This window comes from Pimephales promelas, chromosome 23 (assembly GCF_988280905.1).
Source record: "Pimephales promelas chromosome 23, fPimPro1.hap1.1, whole genome shotgun sequence".
In the NCBI taxonomy this organism is placed as follows: domain Eukaryota; kingdom Metazoa; phylum Chordata; class Actinopteri; order Cypriniformes; family Leuciscidae; genus Pimephales; species Pimephales promelas.
Window position 1 is genome coordinate 29,471,417 of NC_142791.1, and position 21,279 is coordinate 29,492,695.

The 21,279-nt window shown below is 44.3% G+C and overlaps 1 protein-coding gene across 2 annotated transcripts in view; it reads left to right on the plus strand.

The window, feature by feature from the left end:
• LOC120478433 (beta/gamma crystallin domain-containing protein 3) overlaps positions 1-21,279 on the plus strand; it is a 45,632-nt gene that overhangs the window by 5,599 nt on the left and 18,754 nt on the right. For both annotated transcript variants that reach the window (XM_039670328.2, XM_039670327.2), the window contains exons 4-8: positions 9,872-12,410; positions 12,514-12,558; positions 12,936-13,054; positions 14,440-14,578; positions 17,741-17,868. In XM_039670328.2, the coding sequence (XP_039526262.2) occupies positions 9,872-12,410; positions 12,514-12,558; positions 12,936-13,054; positions 14,440-14,578; positions 17,741-17,868 (2,970 nt within the window). The remainder of the gene's footprint in view (positions 1-9,871; positions 12,411-12,513; positions 12,559-12,935; positions 13,055-14,439; positions 14,579-17,740; positions 17,869-21,279) is intronic.

Sequence of the window (21,279 nt, forward strand, 5' to 3'; positions counted from 1 at the left end):
TGTAATGAAAAACCACGCAATAAAACGAACCAGAAATGACGCGAAACTGCAGAGAAGAACACAACACGCGAATATGGACGTCAGACAGAAACTAGTGCTGCACACTGTTTGCTCGACGATCTGCTCTGAGAAAAAAAAAATGCAAAAAAGAAAAAGTAAGATTTACCTGGTGTCCTCAACCCATGCGTTGCTATGATTGGCTGTACTCATGACATCACTGAGATTGAGTCGCGCGACTGCGCGAGATATCTAGCATGCTAGATATTTTTCTGAGCTCGGTGACCTGTCTGCGAGCTGTCTTTGATGCGTTGTTGGCTCTTTCACACTAACTGATTGGCGAGCGTTAATCGTCCGCTTATCGCCCGCGATTTGCACGCGATAACACCCTGACTTGTCGGCGACTCAACGATTTGCAAATCGGGCTTAAATCGGGCTTAAAATCACGTAGTGTGAACTAGGCTTTAGTTGTATTATAACAAAGTGGAAGCAATTGAGAACAACAGCAACTCAGCCACGAAGTGTTAGGCCATGTAAAATCACAGAGCGGGTCAGCATATGCAAGGTTTGGTGGAGGGGGGATTATGGTGTGGGGTTGTTTGTTGGAGGGGAGTTATTGGTGTGGGGTTGTTAGGTGGAGGGGGGATTGTGGTGTGGGGTTGTTTGTTAGAGGGGGGATTTTGTTGGAGGGGGGATTGTGGTGTGGGGTTGTTTGTTGGAGTGGGGATAATGGTGTGGGGTTGTTAGGTGGAGGGGGATTGTGGTGTGGGGTTGTTTGTTAGAGGGGGGATTTTGTTGGAGGGGGGGTTATGGCGTGGGGTTGTTTGTTGGAGTGGGGATAATGGTGTGGGGTTGTTAGGTGGAGGGGGATTGTGGTGTGGGGTTGTTTGTTAGAGGGGGGATTTTGTTGGAGGGGGGGTTATGGCGTGGGGTTGTTTGTTGGAGGGGGGATTTTGTTGGAGGGGGGATTATGGTGTGGGGTTGTTTGTTGGAGGGGGGATAATGGTGTGGGGTTGTTTGTTAGAGGGGGGATTTTGTTGGAGGGGGGATAATGGTGTGGGGTTGTTAGGTGGAGGGGGGTTATGGCGTGGGGTTGTTTGTTGGAGTGGGGATAATGGTGTGGGGTTGTTAGGTGGAGGGGGATTATGGCGTGGGGTTGTTTGTTGGAGTGGGGATAATGGTGTGGGGTTGTTAGGTGGAGGGGGGTTATGGCGTGGGGTTGTTTGTTGGAGTGGGGATAATGGTGTGGGGTTGTTAGGTGGAGGGGGATTATGGCGTGGGGTTGTTTGTTGGAGTGGGGATAATGGTGTGGGGTTGTTAGGTGGAGGGGGATTGTGGTGTGGGGTTGTTTGTTAGAGGGGGGATTTTGTTGGAGGGGGGGTTATGGCGTGGGGTTGTTTGTTGGAGGGGGGATTATGGTGTGGGGTTGTTTGTTGGAGGGGGGGTTATGGCGTGGGGTTGTTTGTTAGAGGGGGGATTTTGTTGGAGGGGGGGTTATGGTGTGGGGTTGTTTGTTGGAGGGGGGGTTATGGCGTGGGGTTGTTTGTTGGAGGGGGGATTTTGTTGGAGGGGGGATTATGGTGTGGGGTTGTTAGGTGGAGGGGGGATTGTGGTGTGGGGTTGTTTGTTGGAGGGGGGATTTTGTTGGAGGGGGGATTATGGTGTGGGGTTGTTTGTTGGAGGGGGGATAATGGTGTGGGGTTGTTAGGTGGAGGGGGATTGTGGTGTGGGGTTGTTTGTTAGAGGGGGGATTTTGTTGGAGGGGGGATAATGGTGTGGGGTTGTTAGGTGGAGGGGGGTTATGGCGTGGGGTTGTTTGTTGGAGTGGGGATAATGGTGTGGGGTTGTTAGGTGGAGGGGGATTATGGCGTGGGGTTGTTTGTTGGAGTGGGGATAATGGTGTGGGGTTGTTAGGTGGAGGGGGATTGTGGTGTGGGGTTGTTTGTTAGAGGGGGGATTTTGTTGGAGGGGGGGTTATGGCGTGGGGTTGTTTGTTGGAGGGGGGATTATGGTGTGGGGTTGTTTGTTGGAGGGGGGGTTATGGCGTGGGGTTGTTTGTTAGAGGGGGGATTTTGTTGGAGGGGGGGTTATGGTGTGGGGTTGTTTGTTGGAGGGGGGGTTATGGCGTGGGGTTGTTTGTTGGAGGGGGGATTTTGTTGGAGGGGGGATTATGGTGTGGGGTTGTTAGGTGGAGGGGGGATTGTGGTGTGGGGTTGTTTGTTGGAGGGGGGATTTTGTTGGAGGGGGGGTTATGGCGTGGGGTTGTTTGTTGGAGGGGGGGTTATGGCGTGGGGTTGTTTGTTGGAGTGGGGATAATGGTGTGGGGTTGTTAGGTGGAGGGGGGATTGTGGTGTGGGGTTGTTTGTTGGAGGGGGGATTTTGTTGGAGGGGGGATTGTGGTGTGGGGTTGTTTGGTGGAGGGGGGTTATGGTGTGGGGTTGTTTGGTGGAGGGGGGTTATGGTGTGGGGTTGTTTGTTGGAGGGGGGATTGTGGTGTGGGGTTGTTTGTTGGAGGGGGGGGGTTGTGGTGTGGGGTTGTTTGTTAGAGGGGGGATTTTGTTGGAGGGGGGATTGTGGTGTGGGGTTGTTTGTTGGAGGGGGGGTTATGGTGTGGGGTTGTTTGGTGGAGGGGGGTTATGGTGGGGGGTTGTTTGGTGGAGGGGGGATTGTGGTGTGGGGTTGTTTGGTGGAGGGGGGGTTATGGTGTGGGGTTGTTTGTTGGAGGAGGGATTGTGGTGTGGGGTTGTTTGGTGGAGGGGGGATTGTGGTGTGGGGTTGTTTGGTGGAGGGGGGGGTTATGGTGTGGGGTTGTTTGGTGGACCAAAAACACATGGATGAGGAGATTGGACTGGCTGCACATCCTGAGCTCGGCCCACCAGAACAGCTTTGGGATGGGTAACAGTGGAGACTGAGAGATTCTCATCCAACATCAGTGCTGGACCTCACTTATGCGCTTTAGAGAATGGGCAAACATTCCCATAAACACACTCCTAAACCTTGTGGAAAGCCTTCCCAGAAGAGTTGAAGCTGTTATAGCAGCAAAGGGTGGAGCAACTCCATATTAAACCCTACTGATCAGGAATGGCATGTCATTAAAAATTATACGCATGTAAACGTCCCATTACTTTGCCAATATAGTGTGTGCATTTACATGAACACATCTTTTGCAATGATCTCTTAAATGTGTTGGTCAAACACTTTTAATGATGTGACAAAGATATGAAATGGAGACAGGGTGAATGATAGATTGAGAATGATATATTTGAGCTGGAACCAAACTAGTTTGCATTGCATGTTCTATTCTATATTGTATTCTAAATACTGTATCTTAACCTTCTCTAATGACTTCATCTTTTTATTTAGTAATGATGTATCAAAAATAACAATGTAATGAGTGTCACCATCTTCTATTATTAGTCATGTTTCCTCTAGTCTCTACCAGTGGTGGAAGTATTCAGATCTTTAATAAAGTAAAAGTAATAATACCGTAATGAAAATGTTTAATTACATATTTAAAATCGTATTTAATTAAAATCACATACATAGTCAGCAAAATGTACTAAACGTGAAAGTACTCATGCAAAATGGCCCTATTTAAAGTGTTATAATTCTATAAATTATTGGAATATTGCTTGAAGTTGCTAACTAGTTACCAGTGCGGCGGTGGCTTTAGGCTGCTCTGAAACAATCTATATTGTAAAAAGTGCTTTATAAATGAATGTGTACATATATATATATATATATATATATATATATATATATATATATACAGTATATATATATATATATGTGTGTGTGTGTGTGTGTGTGTGTGTGCATGTCTGCGTGTGTTTTCAACATTTTGTTCAAAGGTTTGGGTTAGCCTCTTGTGTGAATATAAAAGCGATAGAAATCTATGATTTACATGCTAAAGATAGAGTGTGTGTGTGTGTTTGTGTGTGTGTCGAGGACACTGGTTTCTCTCATAATTCAGTCCTTGTGACTGCGACCCCCTGAGGCCTGGCGCCTGCTGATGATGTCATCAAACCGGCCCTGAACATCCACAGTGCTTTTTCATTCAGAACGTCCTGCCAAAGGATGTTCATCACCGTAACTGGTGTATCTGCAGCTGCGGTGTGTGTTATCTGTTATCAGACGTGGTGTCACACACAGAAGCTGTCAATATGATGTATTACCAGATAAACCATCTGAGCTCTGGTGATTGTGGATCATATCTGCACTTTATTGAGCTGTAAACGTCTGTACTGTTTCTCACTGATTTCATACACACGTTAGAGGGAGTGTGTGTTTATTTGGTTGTACTTTGAGGACATTTTCAATTGGAAATACAATCAATAATAATAATAAATTAAGTTATTTGTGTGTGTACCGTATCTAGGGCTGCAACAACTAATCGATAAAATCGATTATAATCGATTATGAAAATCGTTGTCAACGAATGTCATTATCGATTAGTTGGTCTGATTACGTCACGGGGATTGTTTACATGGAACATGCGCTTCTTACATGCGCTTCATGAGGCGCACATGCAGTCTCTCTCCCTCGCCGCTCTACCCTGTCTCGCGCGCGCAACACGGACGGTTTGGAGCACATTATCTTCTGTCTCGCATGCGCACTCTTGATTCCGTGAGTTTGAACTAATTTGCGGGCATCAGGAAACCGCTATCAATATGCAGCATACGTACACGAAAATCATTCACCTTTCGGTAAATTCGCCGTTTTGAAACCAAAATAGGTGACCTACGTTAATCGTGTATACTTTATGAAGCCATACTATAGTATAATGTGAGATAGAAATGTATATTTAAGTCATTAAATTCAAGTTAACCTAAGCTTTTCCCTCCACTGCGGCTGTCAGTCATTCTCTATTCGGTGTTCAAACAGCGCGTCGCGTTACAACAGTTAACATGATGATCTCTTTTTTTAAGATGATTCAATGTTATTATTATAATTGATCCGTAGATAAAGGTCTATGATGGTTTTGAAATCTTATTAATAGCCTTTTTTTTTTGTTCTGTCCTATCTATTATATTTTGCTTCCTTACTAAACAGCTGTGCTTTACATTTAAAACAGCTGTGCATCTGATTTTTACGATGTTTTTCATGAATGTATAACAGCAATACAAAGAGCAATGTGTAACGTTTTACCAGAGTTAGTGCTACACTTATTGTCTCTTATTTGTTCCCCACTAAGGAATGTTTTTTTCACTAAATGTTTAGATTTTATAAAATTATTGTGCACTTGTGATATTTCTAGGCTAAGTTTTGCTGAGTTATCCACTAATCTAGTTTACAATAGCATTTTTGTCATAGGTTATGGTCATATATATTTTTTTTATTTGTTGTTTTTCTTTATAATGAAGTTATCTGTATTAAGTAGATTGTTTAACACACAAAAGAGTGTGGTTTTTAGGGTTTTATTTTGTTATAATAAACAAAAAAGAAATATAATTTTTTATCCGATTAATCGATTAATCGAAAAAATAATCGTCCGATTAATCGATTATCAAAATAATCGTTAGTTGCAGCCCTAACCGTATCATATTTATATTTTACATTAAGTCATTTAGCAGATGCTTTTTTCCAAAGTGACTCACATCTGAGAACTAAATCAAACAAGTCATCGCCAAAAGGCAACAACAACACAAGAAGTGCTCAAAATACAAAGTTCAAACATTGCTCAGAGTAGTGTAAACCAGGCAAGTAAGGATTTTTTATATATTAAGTGCTCACGGAAGAGATGAGTGTTCAGTTGTCTTTTGGCTGTCAGGGATTCTGCGGTCCGGATGATGATGGGCAGATCACTCCTCCAGCATGGAGCCGTGAGTGAGAATGGTCTAGAGAGTGATTTTGTGGCTCTTTGTGATGGCACCACGAGCCGTCGCTCATTGATCGATCGTAGTCTTCTGGTAGGGATGTAGACTCGTAGGAGCGAGTGAAGTAAGAGGGAGCTGGGCCAGTGATCGATCTGTAAGCAAGAGTCAACGTCTTGAACTTGATGCGAGCAGCGAGTGGAGCCAGTGCACAGAGATGAACAGAGGAGTGACGTGGGCCCTTTAGGGCTCGTTGAAGACCAGACGAGCAGCAGGATTCTGGATCATTTGTAGAGGTTTAGTTGCACATGATGGAAGTCCAGCCAGAAGAGCATCGCAGTAATTAAGCCTAGAGATGACCAGGGCCTGGACGAGAAGCTGTGTCGCCTGTTCAGTTAGGAAAGGCCTGATCTTCCTGATGTTGTGCATTGCAAACCTGCATGATCGAGCTGTTTTTGTAATATGGTCTGAGAAGGTCAGCCGATCATCAAAGATCACTCCAAGAGATTTCATATCTTCATTAAAGCATTACAAACTTTTGAACTCTTACCCTTACACAAAATCCACAAATATTTAAATATATCAATCAATCAAGAAGAAAACCAACCCACATTTAAACCTCTTAATTGTCTCGATCCCTCGTTTGAGTGACAACAGCTCTCAACCCTATACAACACTATAAATACAATATCTAGATGTAAATACAGAGGATCCCTCGCATCATCATCATATATCGTCATATCGCCCAGCTCTGAAGCTTACGGCATTATCCAGAGTTGGACTTTCTGTAAAGATTCTTTGGAAGTGTGTGTTGTAAAAAGTGCTGTACCGATAAATATAACGGTAAGACTTTGCAATATGGGTTGTTTGTTAACATTAGTTAACTACGTTAGTTAACATGAACTAATAAAGAACTGCACATATACAGCATTTAATGTTAATTTCAACATTTACTAATACTTTATTAAAACATTAGTTAATGCACTGTGAACTAACAATGAACAGCTGTATTTTTTATTAACTAATGTTAACAAAGATTGACAAATAAATTAACAAGTGGATTGTTTAAGGTTAGTTCATGTTAGTTAGTAAATTAACTAATGAACTAATTAACTAATTAACTAATGAATCTTATTGTAGTGTTACTAATATAACTTGATGTTTTTTTACCGTTTTATTTACTCTGAGGTTTTGGCGTCCTCATGCAGACGTGTGTGTGGCGGCTCGTTCAGCCCAGCTGACTGACACACACACCAGACCAGCAGAACTCGTGCAGTCAGACGCCTCTCTCGCAGTTCTTCAACAGCTTCTGCTTTTCCATGTGCTCATTACACTAATGTGTTCCTCTCTGCTAAACTATTTAAGGTTCAGACAGTGCTGTGTCGTTTCATGTTCAGTTGAACGTCCTGCAGAGTGAAACTGAGGCTGTCAGAACGCTGGTCTGGCCTGCGTTTCCCAAAAGCATTGTATGCCTAATAGATCGTAGGACCATCGACGCTAGCAGTTTCTTCGACCAACTTCAATCACAATGCTTTTGAGCGAGTGAGTGAGCGAGTGTGCGAGCGAGTGTCAGCGAGTGAGTGATTGAGTGTGCTAGTGAGTGAGCGAGTGAGTGAGCAAGTGATCGAGTGTGCGAGCGAGTGTCAGCGAGCGAGTGTGCTAGTGAGTGAGCGAGTGAGTGAGCGAGTGAGTGTGCGAGTGTGCGAGTGAGTGAGTGAGTGAGTGAGTGAGTGAGTGAGTGAGTGAGTATGTGAGTGAGTGAGTGAGTGAGTGAATGAGTGTGAGTGAGTGAGCAGTAGGGGTGGCACGGTTCACGAAACCGACGGTTCGGTTTGTATCACGGTTTTAGGGTCACGGTTTTCGGTTCTGTACGGTTCTTGTTATTTTTTTCTTTTAATCTTTAACACTCCAGAAATATACTTCTGCATGTGATCTATAGCTTAATTATCCACACTTTAGCATACAGTATAAAAAAATGATATTCATGCAATCATGCACAAACTGAATTTGACTCTTTGACTTTAAGCACATTTTGGGACTATCTCAGAGGAAAGCTATAGGTGAGATTTTGATACAGCAAGAGAGAAGACATTGACATGCTTTTCGTTTATTTGGCAAAAAAAAGGAGAATGTGTATCACTATGTCTACAAGAACTTGTGCATTTTTATCACACAAATCTTATTTACACAAGAAATTAACTTGCATTTATTAACTGCCAACTTTTGTAGCTCTTACAAAAATTCTATCTTTTAAAAGAAAAAAAGAGGAACTATTAAAACACTGTCTTTTATGAATAAGTCAATATACATGAAACCTCATTGCCTATAATTAGTTAGGCTATAGCAATAGCAAAGGCCATAAACATAAAGTGAAACATAAGTTCAACCTCAACACAAAAGACAGTATCAACAATGCTTCTATTCCCAGAGAGTGAGGGTACTTTTTTTTCCACTTAAAATTAAAGTGCAGGATTTGGAAACGTATGACTGAAGCTCTTATCTAAACATAAAGTGCCACTGTAGCGTTATATTAAAATATCATAACATGAAATCCAAAATGTTCCCACACACCGGACTTATACCATAGGCTTATACGACGCTGGCGCATCCTCCAACTCCCTCATCTCTCCCACTTGCCATTTCTCCGCGTGCCGTGACCGCGCTCCATACTCCACTTTTACTGGCTTGTTTACTAACTTGAACCGGCGCTGCACAGAGCGATCGGTAATGACATCAAAATACCGCAAAAGTGAGTGACGGAGCCGTCGCTCTCGGGCTAGTTTGATGTTATTCACCGGTCACTCTGTGCAGCGCCGGTCCAAGTCGAACAAGCTTATGTCGCGCGAAAGAAAACACACGTCACATACGGGCACGAGGCGCATGCGTCGAACCGTGAGACGCACACACGCTCCGAACCGAGACAAGCGAACCGAACGGTTCGGGTGTTTTTCATGTACCGTGCCACCCCTAGTGAGCAGTATGTCACTGCTGTTGGCTTATGAAGGTTGAAGTAACAAAAGGGTAAGACCTCTGAGGAGCCTCTCATCTCTCTTGCGTTTGCTGACGGTGTGCTGATGATGAAAAGTGAGTTGTAATGGTTATTTCCATCTAGCACAGAAGCTCATCCACCGGGAATCATGTTTGACAGGAAGCTGAGCTGATAAAACAGATTTATTCAGTCCAAGAATGGAAACACCTCAGTTCTTTCATTGTCTTACTTAATGCGAAACTTCTTATTTTAAATTCTATTTATATCACAGTTTGCTTGAGATCCAAGTGTCTAGTTAGACCCTCCTGGGAAATATTCTGCCACTTATTCAGTTATTTTACACTCCTACATGTTCCTCCTCTGTCATGAGAATGTTTCGAGGGCAGACTCAAATGTGTCCATCTAATGAAGGTTTATCTGATCAACTGCTTCCTTCGTTCCTTCGCAGAGAACAAGGAGAAGATCTGTTGTGTGTGCACAACACTAAGAGTATTGCATTTGACTGTTTACTGAGCCTTTATCCTCAGTTTAAAATGACATTTGCTGTGTGAATAATGAGTTTTATTCAGTTCACTGCTCCAGTCCTCTCATCCGATTGCGAATACCACACCATTCAGAATAACCAGTACTGTTTGTTCATGAAATAAAGCAATTTAATGGCTTTAGAAGATCTGGCTGATCTGGCAAAAAAGTCTGTATCAGCTCGCTGCATCTCTAATCCTTTAGAATGTTTAATTGTTTTGTAATGGTCTATGGTTAAATCTTTTTTTACTTTGTTTTTTTGTACTAATTTGCATTGTACAGTATAATTGTGTGATGGTTTCTGTAATGCACTTACATGCAGTAGTTGCTTTTGAGTAGATGCTGCTTATGAATATTGAATGAGTATAATGTTTTACTTGGTTTTACATAACAGCAATATGACACACAGAGAGCACTACAAATGTCATGAGTGTGTGCTTTAATGTCTGTCAAATGTTTAGTTGTCTGTCCTGTTTATGTGTCCATTCGTTGTGTGTGGAATTGTGCGGGGATAGCTTTACTAGTGTCTGTTTGTCCGTCTTCTTTTCAGATCTCAGGAACAGACCGAGGAAGATAGAAGCGATGGCGTAAACATCAACGCCAAAGAGCGCTCGGAGGAGAAGAGACGTCATGACCTAGCCTGCCCTCCTGTGGTGACTTATGGCACATACCGTGGATTGAGGGAAGTCAGGAAACCAAAGAAGAAGCATCGAGTCGAGCTTCAGTCGCCCATCTCTGAGGGAGAAGAGGCGACTCCGCCCGACAGCCATGAGGACAACGAGATTTCCTCTTCCTCTGTTAACACAATGAACTCTAATAGTCAGGAATATCAAGCATCTCCTTCACAGACACAGCAGATAGAGGATGGATTGACCCAGAGTGACTTATTAGATGAGGTTCCTACTGTTGAATCTGGACTAACTCCAGCCCACCAACTCCCTCATGTTACAGACTCTGACCGGTTGCTTACCTGCATAGATGTCTACAGAATTCCTCAACCAGCAGAACCAAGTCCGTCGAATGACCCGGTTAACCGCAGACAGGAGCATCTTGCCCAGGCTGTTACATTAGAGGCAGTATCAGGAGACGTTGTAGATCTGACACCATCAAACGCACAATCAATCACTGTCCATCACGACACACTCCCCACTCCAGAACAGAGCTCAGAGCAACCAAAGCCATCAGTAATTGTAAACAGAACAGATGATCTAGCCCCGGTTTCTCAGGCTCACCAGCGTCCGGAGGAGTCCAAGCTGGAACGGGCTGAGGTGGACTCTGGAGTAGATGAAGAGGTCCTACGTTTGGAGTCTAAAAAGATGGTGGACAGCATCCTGACAAATGCTCTTGCTGCCCTGCAGAAGATGGACGTATCAGAGACGGAGCATGGCGTACTGTTAACCTGTGAACTCCACGAAGGCCCAGAGGCCGTGCTGTTTGAAGGGTTAGAGGGTCGTGGAGATGGAGGCACTGAAGCAGAGCATCAGTTTCGGGTGATGCTGTCGGACCAGACGCTGTCTGTCGTTCTGGAGGAAGAGCTGGCAGGAACCTGTAGGTCTGCACCCTCCTCAGGGTACGAGTCCATCGCTGGCTCCGACACTGACATCAGGGGCATTGTGGGACTGAACTCTGAGCTCATCACCACCACCTGTGCTCCAGTCGGCTCTCAAAATGAGAATCGGACCATTCTTGAATGTTTAGTTAAAAGCAGTGCTGCTGATGACGAGCCATTATCCCAAAATCTCCAAAGCCATAGGGATGTTGTTCATAAAACAGACTTGAAGCTCTTCCTACCTGCTTTGACAGAGGAGTCTCTCTCACGAGAGCAACACCCTGGTGACGTCTCTGCATGTGCAGATAAAGGGGGAAAGAGACCTCAGGATGCAGCCAAAGACAGCGCAATGAGCAATAACACCTCCATCATCACTCCTGCTTCAGCAGAACATCAGGATAGTCTTCAACAAAGCCAAACTCTCAGTGTAACTCTCAATGAGCGCTGTAGCCACAGTCTTGCATCGGACACAGCTGATTCTGATATGATGTCAGAAATCAAAGAACAGCCACCAGCTATACGAAGCCAGGAATGTGAGGCGACCGAAGCACCTTATTCAGGGAGCAGTCCACAGGAACCGATCTCTTGTGACTTTAGCGCTGGAACAGATTGCGGTGTCCAGCCGTGCGTGACTGAAGTCCAGTGCTCTGGAGGGCTGCACCATCCTTCTCACTGGGTCTCAGTCCTAGCGATTCGCTGCGACGTCGCCGATGACCAAAGCCTGAGTCCCGCCACACTCGAGGAGCATCTGAAGCCAGAGCTCAGTGTGAGCCCAGGTCTACCAACCGTGTCTGTTTCAGGCCAGAGAATTCACCTCGACCCCACGGACAGCTCCAGCAGAACTGCGGCCGTTGCTCCCCATCATTCCCGGTTTCATGACCTCGACCTCCACCAGGTAGACGGAGGCTTCGCCATCATCAGCGAGGAGGAAGAGAGTGACATGGTGTTCGTGAACGACACCGGGCCCATGCACAGTCCCAGCGCACGTCGAGCCAAAGCGTACCCCTTCTCCCTGTCCCCCATCTACGAGGAGGAGTGTGTGCGCGAGGAGGCCGTGGGCCGGGAGACGCTGCCGTTCCCCCCGGTGGCCGAGGAGGAGCAGAGGAGCGTTGAGCAGCCGGCCTCCTCCGTACTCTCACTCCTGCAGTCCGTCAGCGAGAAGCTGCAGTCCAGTGTGATCTGCAGTCCAGCCGAGGACTCGTCCAGCGCCTCTCCGACGAGCTACCGCTACTCCCGCGGAGACGACAGTGAGGAAGATGACGAGGACTCCAGTAATCTCCTGCGCCGCCAGCTCACCGGGGCTGAACCTGAGCCGAACGCTGGGCAAGAGCACAGTTCAGAGACCGATCGCACTGCTAATGGCGCTCCGGAGGGCATACGGGAGCAGCAGGACTGGGGTGGCACACTGGGTAATATTGGGAATAATGCCAATACTCCTTTCTGTCAGTACTTGAACTCCAGACTAATGGCATCAGGTGAGGAAGAACCTCAAGACATTAAAGGCATTGTGTTTCGTCGTGGATGCAACGCAATGGTTAGGGTAAGCAGAGTCAGATTTTAGTATAACATGAGATATGTCTATATATATATATATGTGTGTGTGTGTGTAAAAAATCTGCTTTTATTTCTTCGTGTCCTCATAGGAAGAGAACAGGGGGTTTGGAAAGGTCAACCCTAGGCCGACACCCGTAAGTTCTTCTCTATGACTGTCCTTCATTACTCATCTTATGCTTACGGTTGTGTGTGTTCAGTGTGAGCGCCTGAGACTTTGAACTGATTTCTACATTTCCTTTGCATCGCCCAATAAGGCTTTGGATCAGTAAAAGTTGGGCACATAGTCTAAAATGTAAACGTCCATCACTTGCCAGTATCACATTCTCAGGAAGGATTATAATGGTAACGCTTAAGTCAAGTCACCTTTATTTATGTAGCGCTTTATATAATACAGATAGTTTCTGAGCAGCTTTACTGTGATAACAGGTACTGTGTTTCTGCTGTTGTTCAGATCATCTGTAACTCGTGTGTGCTTTTGGTCCCCATGGCTGATGTTGTTTTGCAAACACAGATGCTCATCTACGAGGGTCAGTCACTCAGTGCTGAGAGAAGAGAAATCTGTGGCGATGTGGAGGACGCTGGGAAGGATCTGTTTGCTCACGGAGCCACGCTTCACGCGCTGAGAGGATGGTGATCATATTTACTTCCATCAGAAAATACATCTCACCGTTGTGCTTAAACAACACTCACTCACTCACACTCACTCACTCACTCACACTCACTCACTCACACACACACACACACACACACACACTCACTCACTCACACACACACACACACACACACACAGTCTCCTGCCTGTCTGAGTTGACAGTGATTAGTGTTTATGGATGAGCTGTAACAGTCCAGTTTTGCTGCTGTTCATGAAATGAGCTCAAATCATAGTTTTGAATTTAAGTGGACTCCCATTGGCTCTCAGACAGAGACTGTGTGTGTGTGTGTGTGTGTGTGTGTGTGTGTGTGTGTGTGTGTGTGTGCGCTGCAGCTCATGTCTAATATATGAAGTGATTGTGTCTCCATTTTTCTGTCTTGTTTTAAAGCGCTCTGAGAGCTTGTGTCGTGCCGTCCCGCTAATGCACTTCCACAGACGCGTGTGCATTATTCAGCAGCGCTCGCGAGCGGGAATCACAGGGGTGTTTTTAACTTTGGTTTTCGTAAACTTCTCCAGTGAAATGTTCTGGTGCAGTGGACAGAAGGCTGAGTTTATGAATAAAACAGTGGCGTCACGCACAGATGTTGAGATGTTCTTTAAGGTTTATGGAGTTAAATATTTCCTACGTGTTTGTGTTCCTGTCGTGTGTGTGTGTGTGTGTGCGCGTGTGTGTGCGTGTGTTTAACCTTTATTTCTATAGCACTTTATACAACACACATTGTTTTAAAGCAGCTTTATATGGATAAAAAGGAAAATAACATGTAAATTCAGTGTGGCAATCTTTAAAAAGTACATAATTAACGATTTCTTTTTTGTTTTATTGTATTGTTTACTTGTTATTGTGCGACTGCTGCCTTGGCCAGGTCTCTCTTGAAAAAGCGATTTTAATCTCAAGGAGGCTTCCTGGTAAAATAGAGGTAAATAGAATAAATAAATAAATGATTCAGGTTGGTTCAGTTCAATAACTGTGTAAAATGAATCGATTATTGAATTAGTTCCTTTCATCTGTAAAGCAGTGATGTCATCATCAGCTCAGTCCAGTCAGTCAATAATAATGTTGAATATGAAGCGACAGGAACACAAACTCCATCAGGGACCGAATGGAGGAAAGCGGGATCAGTCGCTCAGGTCGGCTCTGGACAACGATTATGATGATTATGATTCAGACTGAGGATTGATATCATTCAGAATATTTCATCCAGTTTCTTCTGCGTGTTTCTTAATGCTTTCTGTTCAGTCACTTCAGACAAAGAGTGTGAGACTCTATTGGTCCACAGCGACATCCTTGAAACTCTGTGTGAGTGTGTGTCGCTGCTGTTGGCTTGTTAAGATGATGATGTATGTTCTCATTGTGTGTGTTTAGTTGGCTGCTGTATGTGGATTCGTGGTACCGGGGCTCATGTGTTGTTCTGGAGGAGGGTCAGACTGTGAAGACCAGCAGAGCCGATCCCGATCCCGATCCCAGTGCTGTTCTGACTGTGGGATCCCTCAGGACACTGAAGGTATCAGGAGCTGCCGCTTTCTCAGGCTTTTCCATTACTAGGTTATATTAGTATATAATTAATAAACACAGAAAATAAACATTTTTAAAAGTGTTTTTATACACTAATGGCACAAATGATTTTGAACATGTTGTGCTGTATATGTGATCTGCTACTCTTTCAGTGTCAAGTTATGCCCTCCAACAGACTTAAATTCATATAAATGTATTGCTTATAGCACCACCTTGTGGCCGATTCTGCAGATCTAGTCACCCTGGATGAGTGTGTTACATTTCATTATGAACAGCCACAGCAGTGACACAAAAACTGTCTTTAAAATACCGTATCTTACTTACTGCAGAATTAATAAGGAATTATTGACGAACTAATAGGTAATTCTTCTTCACTACTGTTAACTACTAAGGAAGATGTGTTAACTAATCAGTATATAATATCATTTTATGATTGTGTTAAGTATCAGTTAGTTAATCAATACCTAATGAATTCTGTCATACCTCCTGAAGAACTACTATTAATTATCTATTAATTAAGGTTCAAGAAAAATAACTAAAAAGTAACTACTGAACAGTCATACAAAACTATCCTCAGATTAAAAGTATATTTTATATACAGCACTGTGTGTGTCTGTTTTCCTCAGCATAGAAAGCCACTGAGTAAATTCATGTATTTGAGGAAACGACTGAGGGAAACTGACAATATAGGGAACTTATTAGTAATTAATAAATAAGTATCAAATAATTCTGCAGGAATTACTTAGAACCTGAAACAGTATTCTAAAGTGACAATACAGGGAACCCATTAGTAATTAATGAAGAATTACCACATACTTCTGACTCAATTCAAACTTACTGTAAAAAAAATATATATATACATATAGCCTATATATATTAACGTAATCATCTAAACCTTTGTAAAATACATGACAGTTACTTGTTTACATGATGTCTTCCTTTATTTCAGATGAGAACATTTTTTAATACAGCAAAATTTTTATTTCATTTTAACATGTATAATACTGTTTACATTTACAACTCATTTAACAAACATTTTAGAATAAAAAAAAGTACTTGACTCCATAACCTGCCCATAACAGTGCACAGCTCTGGGAACAGATGTTAACATCTGATGTAAATAGATTTAGCTAGCTATAGGGTAACTGACATCGTGTCCTTGTATGTTGCCTTGCATAAAACAAAATGATTTACAGCACAGTAATGATTTTATGGATTAAATAAATCTGTATTTCGCTAAAGAAATGCACCAAATCCCCGGCGCTGAGAACTCTCCAGAGGAGGATGCAAATGCCCGCGCTCTTGCGTCACCAAATCACTGTCGAGTCAAGTCACCTTTATTTATATAGCGCTTTTTACAATACAAATTGTTTCAAAGCAGCTTCACATAGATAACAGGAAAACAATGTTGTAATAGTATTGTTAAATTCAAAATTAAATGTTAAATGTCCCCAACTAAGCAAGCCAAAAGCCAATGGCGACAAAGGCGAAGAGAAGCGAAAAAGGCAACAGAGGCAAGGAAGCAAAACTCCATCAGGGACAGAATGGAGAAAACCCCTCAGGAGAACCCAGACTCAGTGTATGTGGCCACCGCCATATTGCCCGAACTTGAATGGTGCAAACGAAGTTTAAAATGTATAAGAACTAAGTATAATAATAAGGTGTAATATACATGAGATGTTTTTGCTTATTTGCAGATCATAGCCTATAGGTAAATGTCTGCACTTATCTTTCTTATTAGTGCTGAAGAATGACAAACTGACTACTGTGTATGACTGTTAATTAGTAGCTACTTCATAGTTATTTTTCTTGAACCTTAATTAATAGATAATTAATAGTAGTTCTTCAGGAGGTATGACAGAATTCATTAGCTAACTGATACTTAACACAATCATAAAATTATATTACATACTGATTAGTTAACACATCTTCATTAGTAGTTAACAGTAGTGACTTAAGTGTTAATAAAGAATTACCCATTAGTCCTTCATTAATTCCTTATTAGATATGTAGTAAGTAAGATACAGTATTCTAAAGTCTGACCAAACTGTCTCTAAATTGTTTGCTGCCTATTGGCAAATTTTTCATATATTCTGAATATATATGTCCAGTTTTGTTAACTTTGTGTTCACAAGATGTCGAGTTAACCAGTCCTGGCCATGTCAGATTTCTGTGGTGTATATCCATAACTGGACATTTGGGCTGGGAAACCATGATACTGGGTATTAAAGGGTTAAAGACAATACAGTCTTCACTCCAATTATCATGTTTGATGCCACTGCTAAAACACTGAACCCCGTTATCTGAACCTAATTCTCAATAGTCTAAACCAATTTGTCAAATAAATCACTCTTTCTGTAAAACATCAAACAAGTTCAGGTGTTAAAACACTGTTTGCTAATCTCATGCACTCTTTCAAAACTCTACACACATTCTCACTAAAACACATTTCTCACTGTGATGCACTTGTTTCAAAATGCTAAACACAGCTGGGCGAGAGTTAAACACAATTACAGCACAGGTGTCACCGTTTACACACAACGACTCAAAATTGCTCACACTTATTTTCTGATACTGCATGCTTGGAATTCTGTGTTCTCCATTTTTTTGATGTGGTGTCTAATGAATGATCTATAGTGTTTATAATGTTGACTCGTGTGTGTGTGTGTGTGTGTGTGTGTGTTTGTGTGATCTGAGAGCATTGTGTGATTTTGAGCACAGGTAAAATGGTTTTGAGGCGATGGTTTGATTTTTCCAGAAGACTCAGCGGTTCTGTGAATGGTTTAAAGTGGGGTTTAGTGTTTAAGGATTTGAGAAAGTGAGTGATGATGGTTTCAAGAAATGTGTTTTAGCAATTCAGAAAAAACTGTAATATATTTAATGAAGAGTTTATTATTGGTAGTGTGTGTGTTTTTTTTTTAACAATTGGCCTTTATATTCCGACACTGTTCCGCACTGTATACACAGATGACGGCGGGCAGAAATATAAATCATACTGTAACAAGCTTAAAGGCTCAGTGAACCAGCAAACGTTCAATGTAACTTTAATAATAATGAAATAAGCATAAACAACCAGTCAGGTGAACTAACAGACATGAATCAGGCACTGTGTGCATGAGCTCTGCTGGAGTAAAGTGTGTGTTTTGTTCAGGATGACGATGTTCCAGAGATCCATCTGTATCCCCGCGCGCCTCAGCCGATCCGTGTGTTCTCCGCGACGGACCTGCCGGAGCGGGACGGGCCCGTGTTACTCTCGGACCTCTGCGTCAGGACCGGATGGTGAGGAGCGCATCAGACACATCAGACACCATCTGAGATTTACAGTGTTTTACACCGATCACGTGATGACGTGCCTATCTCTTCACATCTCAAAAGATTTTGGTGTTCTGGGGTTTCATGATCTTTGTTGATCTGGGCTGTTTTTAATGTAATTTTCTTGATCACACAAACTGGATGCTTGAAATATTTCTAGCATTGCCACGAGGTTAGAGACCAGGAGCGTTTCACCAGTCCACCACGTCCAGAGACACAATTATTATGTGGATTATTAATTGGCCAAAACTGTCAAGTGAAGTCTCCTTCATCGATACAGCGCTGTAACACACACAGTTTCACAGCAGCTTTACAGTGATAACAGGAGATCACAGTCACAGAGAGTGTTTAGGCTTTACAGCAGATCTAGAATAAAGTTACTGTCCAGATAAAGTTAGTTCTGATTGATTCTCTTCCGTCGTAAGTCAAGTCATCCTCATTTATATAGCGCTTCTAATGTAGATTGTTTCAAAGCAGATGTTACGTGTCCACCAAATGAATTGAAAGAGAACATCATAACATATAAAGACCACAGAGATTCAGTGGCGATGCATAGATTATTTATTATAATATATTGTTTTCAATCGTAAACGGAGCATGGTGGTAAAAGAAAATAACAAAACACACAGAAAGAAAACTCTGCCCTCACATCCTCTTCTGGAGGAGTTTATAACCCTTGCCTCCCATCCGAAAACAAGACAATGTTCTTCCGGCTCCTCTGACTGCTACCCTAACTAACCCTAACTAACCCTAACTAACTCTAACTAACCCTAACTAACCCTAACTAACCCTAACTAACCCTAACTAACCCTAACTAACCCTAACTAACTCTAACTAACCCTAACTAACCCTAACTAACTCTAACTAACCCTAACTAACTCTAACTAACCCTAAATAACTCTAACTAACCCTAACTAACTCTAACTAACCCTAACTAACTCTAACTAACTCTAACTAACCCTAACTAACCCTAACTAACTCTAACTAACCCTAACTAACCCTAACTAACTCTAACTAACCCTAACTAACCCTAACTAAATAACCTTCATGTGTGCGGTCCTCCTTCATGTGTGTGCGGTCCTCCTTCATGTGTGTGGTCCTCATTCATGTGTGTGCGGTCCTCCTTCATGTGTGTGGTCCTCATTCATGTGTGTGCGGTCCTCCTTCATGTGTGTGCGGTCCTCCTTCATGTGTGTGCGGTCCTCCTTCATGTGTGCGGTCCTCGTTCATGTGTGCGGTCCTCCTTCATGTGTGTGCTCCTCCTTCATGTGTGTGCGGTCCTCCTTCATGTGTGCGGTCCTCCTTCATGTGTGTGCGGTCCTCCTTCATGTGTGTGGTCCTCATTCATGTGTGTGCGGTCCTCCTTCATGTGTGTGCGGTCCTCCTTCATGTGTGTGCGGTCCTCCTTCATGTGTGCGGTCCTCCTTCATGTGTGTGCGGTCCTCCTTCATGTGTGTGGTCCTCATTCATGTGTGTGCGGTCCTCCTTCATGTGTGTGCGGTCCTCCTTCATGTGTGTGCGGTCCTCCTTCATGTGTGCGGTCCTCGTTCATGTGTGCGGTCCTCCTTCATGTGTGTGCTCCTCCTTCATGTGTGCGGTCCTCCTTCATGTGTGCGGTCCTCCTTCGTGTGTGCGGTCCTCCTTCATGTGTGCGGTCCTCCTTCATGTGTGTGCTCCTCCTTCATGTGTGCGGTCCTCCTTCATGTGTGCTCCTCGTTCATGTGTGCGGTCCTCCTTCATGTGTGCGGTCCTCCTTCATGTGTGCGGTCCTCCTTCATGTGTGTGCGGTCCTCCTTCATGTGTGCGGTCCTCGTTCATGTGTGCGGTCCTCCTTCATGTGTGTGCTCCTCCTTCATGTGTGCGGTCCTCCTTCAGGTGTGCTCCTCGTTCATGTGTGCGGTCCTCCTTCATGTGTGCTCCTCCTTCATGTGTGTGCGGTCCTCCTTCATGTGTGCGGTCCTCCTTCATGTGTGCGGTCCTCGTTCATGTGTGTGCTCCTCGTTCATGTGTGTGCTCCTCCTTCATGTGTGCGGTCCTCCTTCATGTGTGCGGTCCTCCTTCATGTGTGCGGTCCTCCTTCATGTGTGCGGTCCTCCTTCATGTGTGCGGTCCTCCTTCATGTGTGCGGTCCTCGTTCATGTGTGCGGTCCTCCTTCATGTGTGTGCTCCTCCTTCATGTGTGCGGTCCTCGTTCATGTGTGTGTGCTCCTCCTTCATGTGTGCGGTCCTCCTTCATGTGTGCGGTCCTCGTTCATGTGTGCGGTCCTCCTTCATGTGTGCGGTCCTCCTTCATGTGTGTGCTCCTCCTTCATGTGTGCGGTCCTCGTTCATGTGTGCGGTCCTCCTTCATGTGTGTGCTCCTCCTTCATGTGTGTGCGGTCCTCGTTCATGTGTGCGGTCCTCCTTCATGTGTGCGGTCCTCCTTCATGTGTGTGCTCCTCCTTCATGTGTGCGGTCCTCCTTCATGTGTGCGGTCCTCCTTCATGTGTGCGGTCCTCCTTCATGTGTGTGCTCCTCCTTCATGTGTGCGGTCCTCCTTCATGTGTGCTCCTCGTTCATGTGTGCGGTCCTCCTTCATGTGTGCGGTCCTCCTTCATGTGTGTGCGATCCTCCTTCATGTGGCGGTCCTCCTTCATGTGTGCGGTCCTCGTTCATGTGTGCGGTCCTCCTTCATGTGTGTGCTCCTCCTTCATGTGTGCGGTCCTCGTTCATGTGTGTGTGCTCCTCCTTCATGTGTGCGGTCCTCCTTCATGTGTGCGGTCCTCGTTCATGTGTGTGCTCCTCCTTCATGTGTGCGGTCCTCCTTCATGTGTGCGGTCCTCCTTCATGTGTGCGGTCCTCGTTCATGTGTGTGCTCCTCCTTCATGTGTGCGGTCCTCCTTCATGTGTGCGGTCCTCGTTCATGTGTGTGCTCCTCCTTCATGTGTGCGGTCCTCGTTCATGTGTGCGGTCCTCCTTCATGTGTGCGGTCCTCCTTCATGTGTGCGGTCCTCCTTCATGTGTGCGGTCCTCCTTCATGTGTGTGTGCGGTCCTCCTTCATGTGTGTGCTCCTCCTTCATGTGTGCGGTCCTCGTTCATGTGTGCGGTCCTCCTTCATGTGTGTGCTCCTCCTTCATGTGTGTGCTCCTCCTTCATGTGTGCGGTCCTCCTTCATGTGTGTGCTCCTCCTTCATGTGTGTGCTCCTCGTTCATGTGTGTGTGCGGTCCTCCTTCATGTGTGCGGTCCTCCTTCATGTGTGTGCTCCTCGTTCATGTGTGTGTGCGGTCCTCCTTCATGTGTGCGGTCCTCCTTCATGTGTGTGCGGTCCTCCTTCATGTGTGTGCTCCTCCTTCATGTGTGTGCTCCTCCTTCATGTGTGCGGTCCTCCTTCATGTGT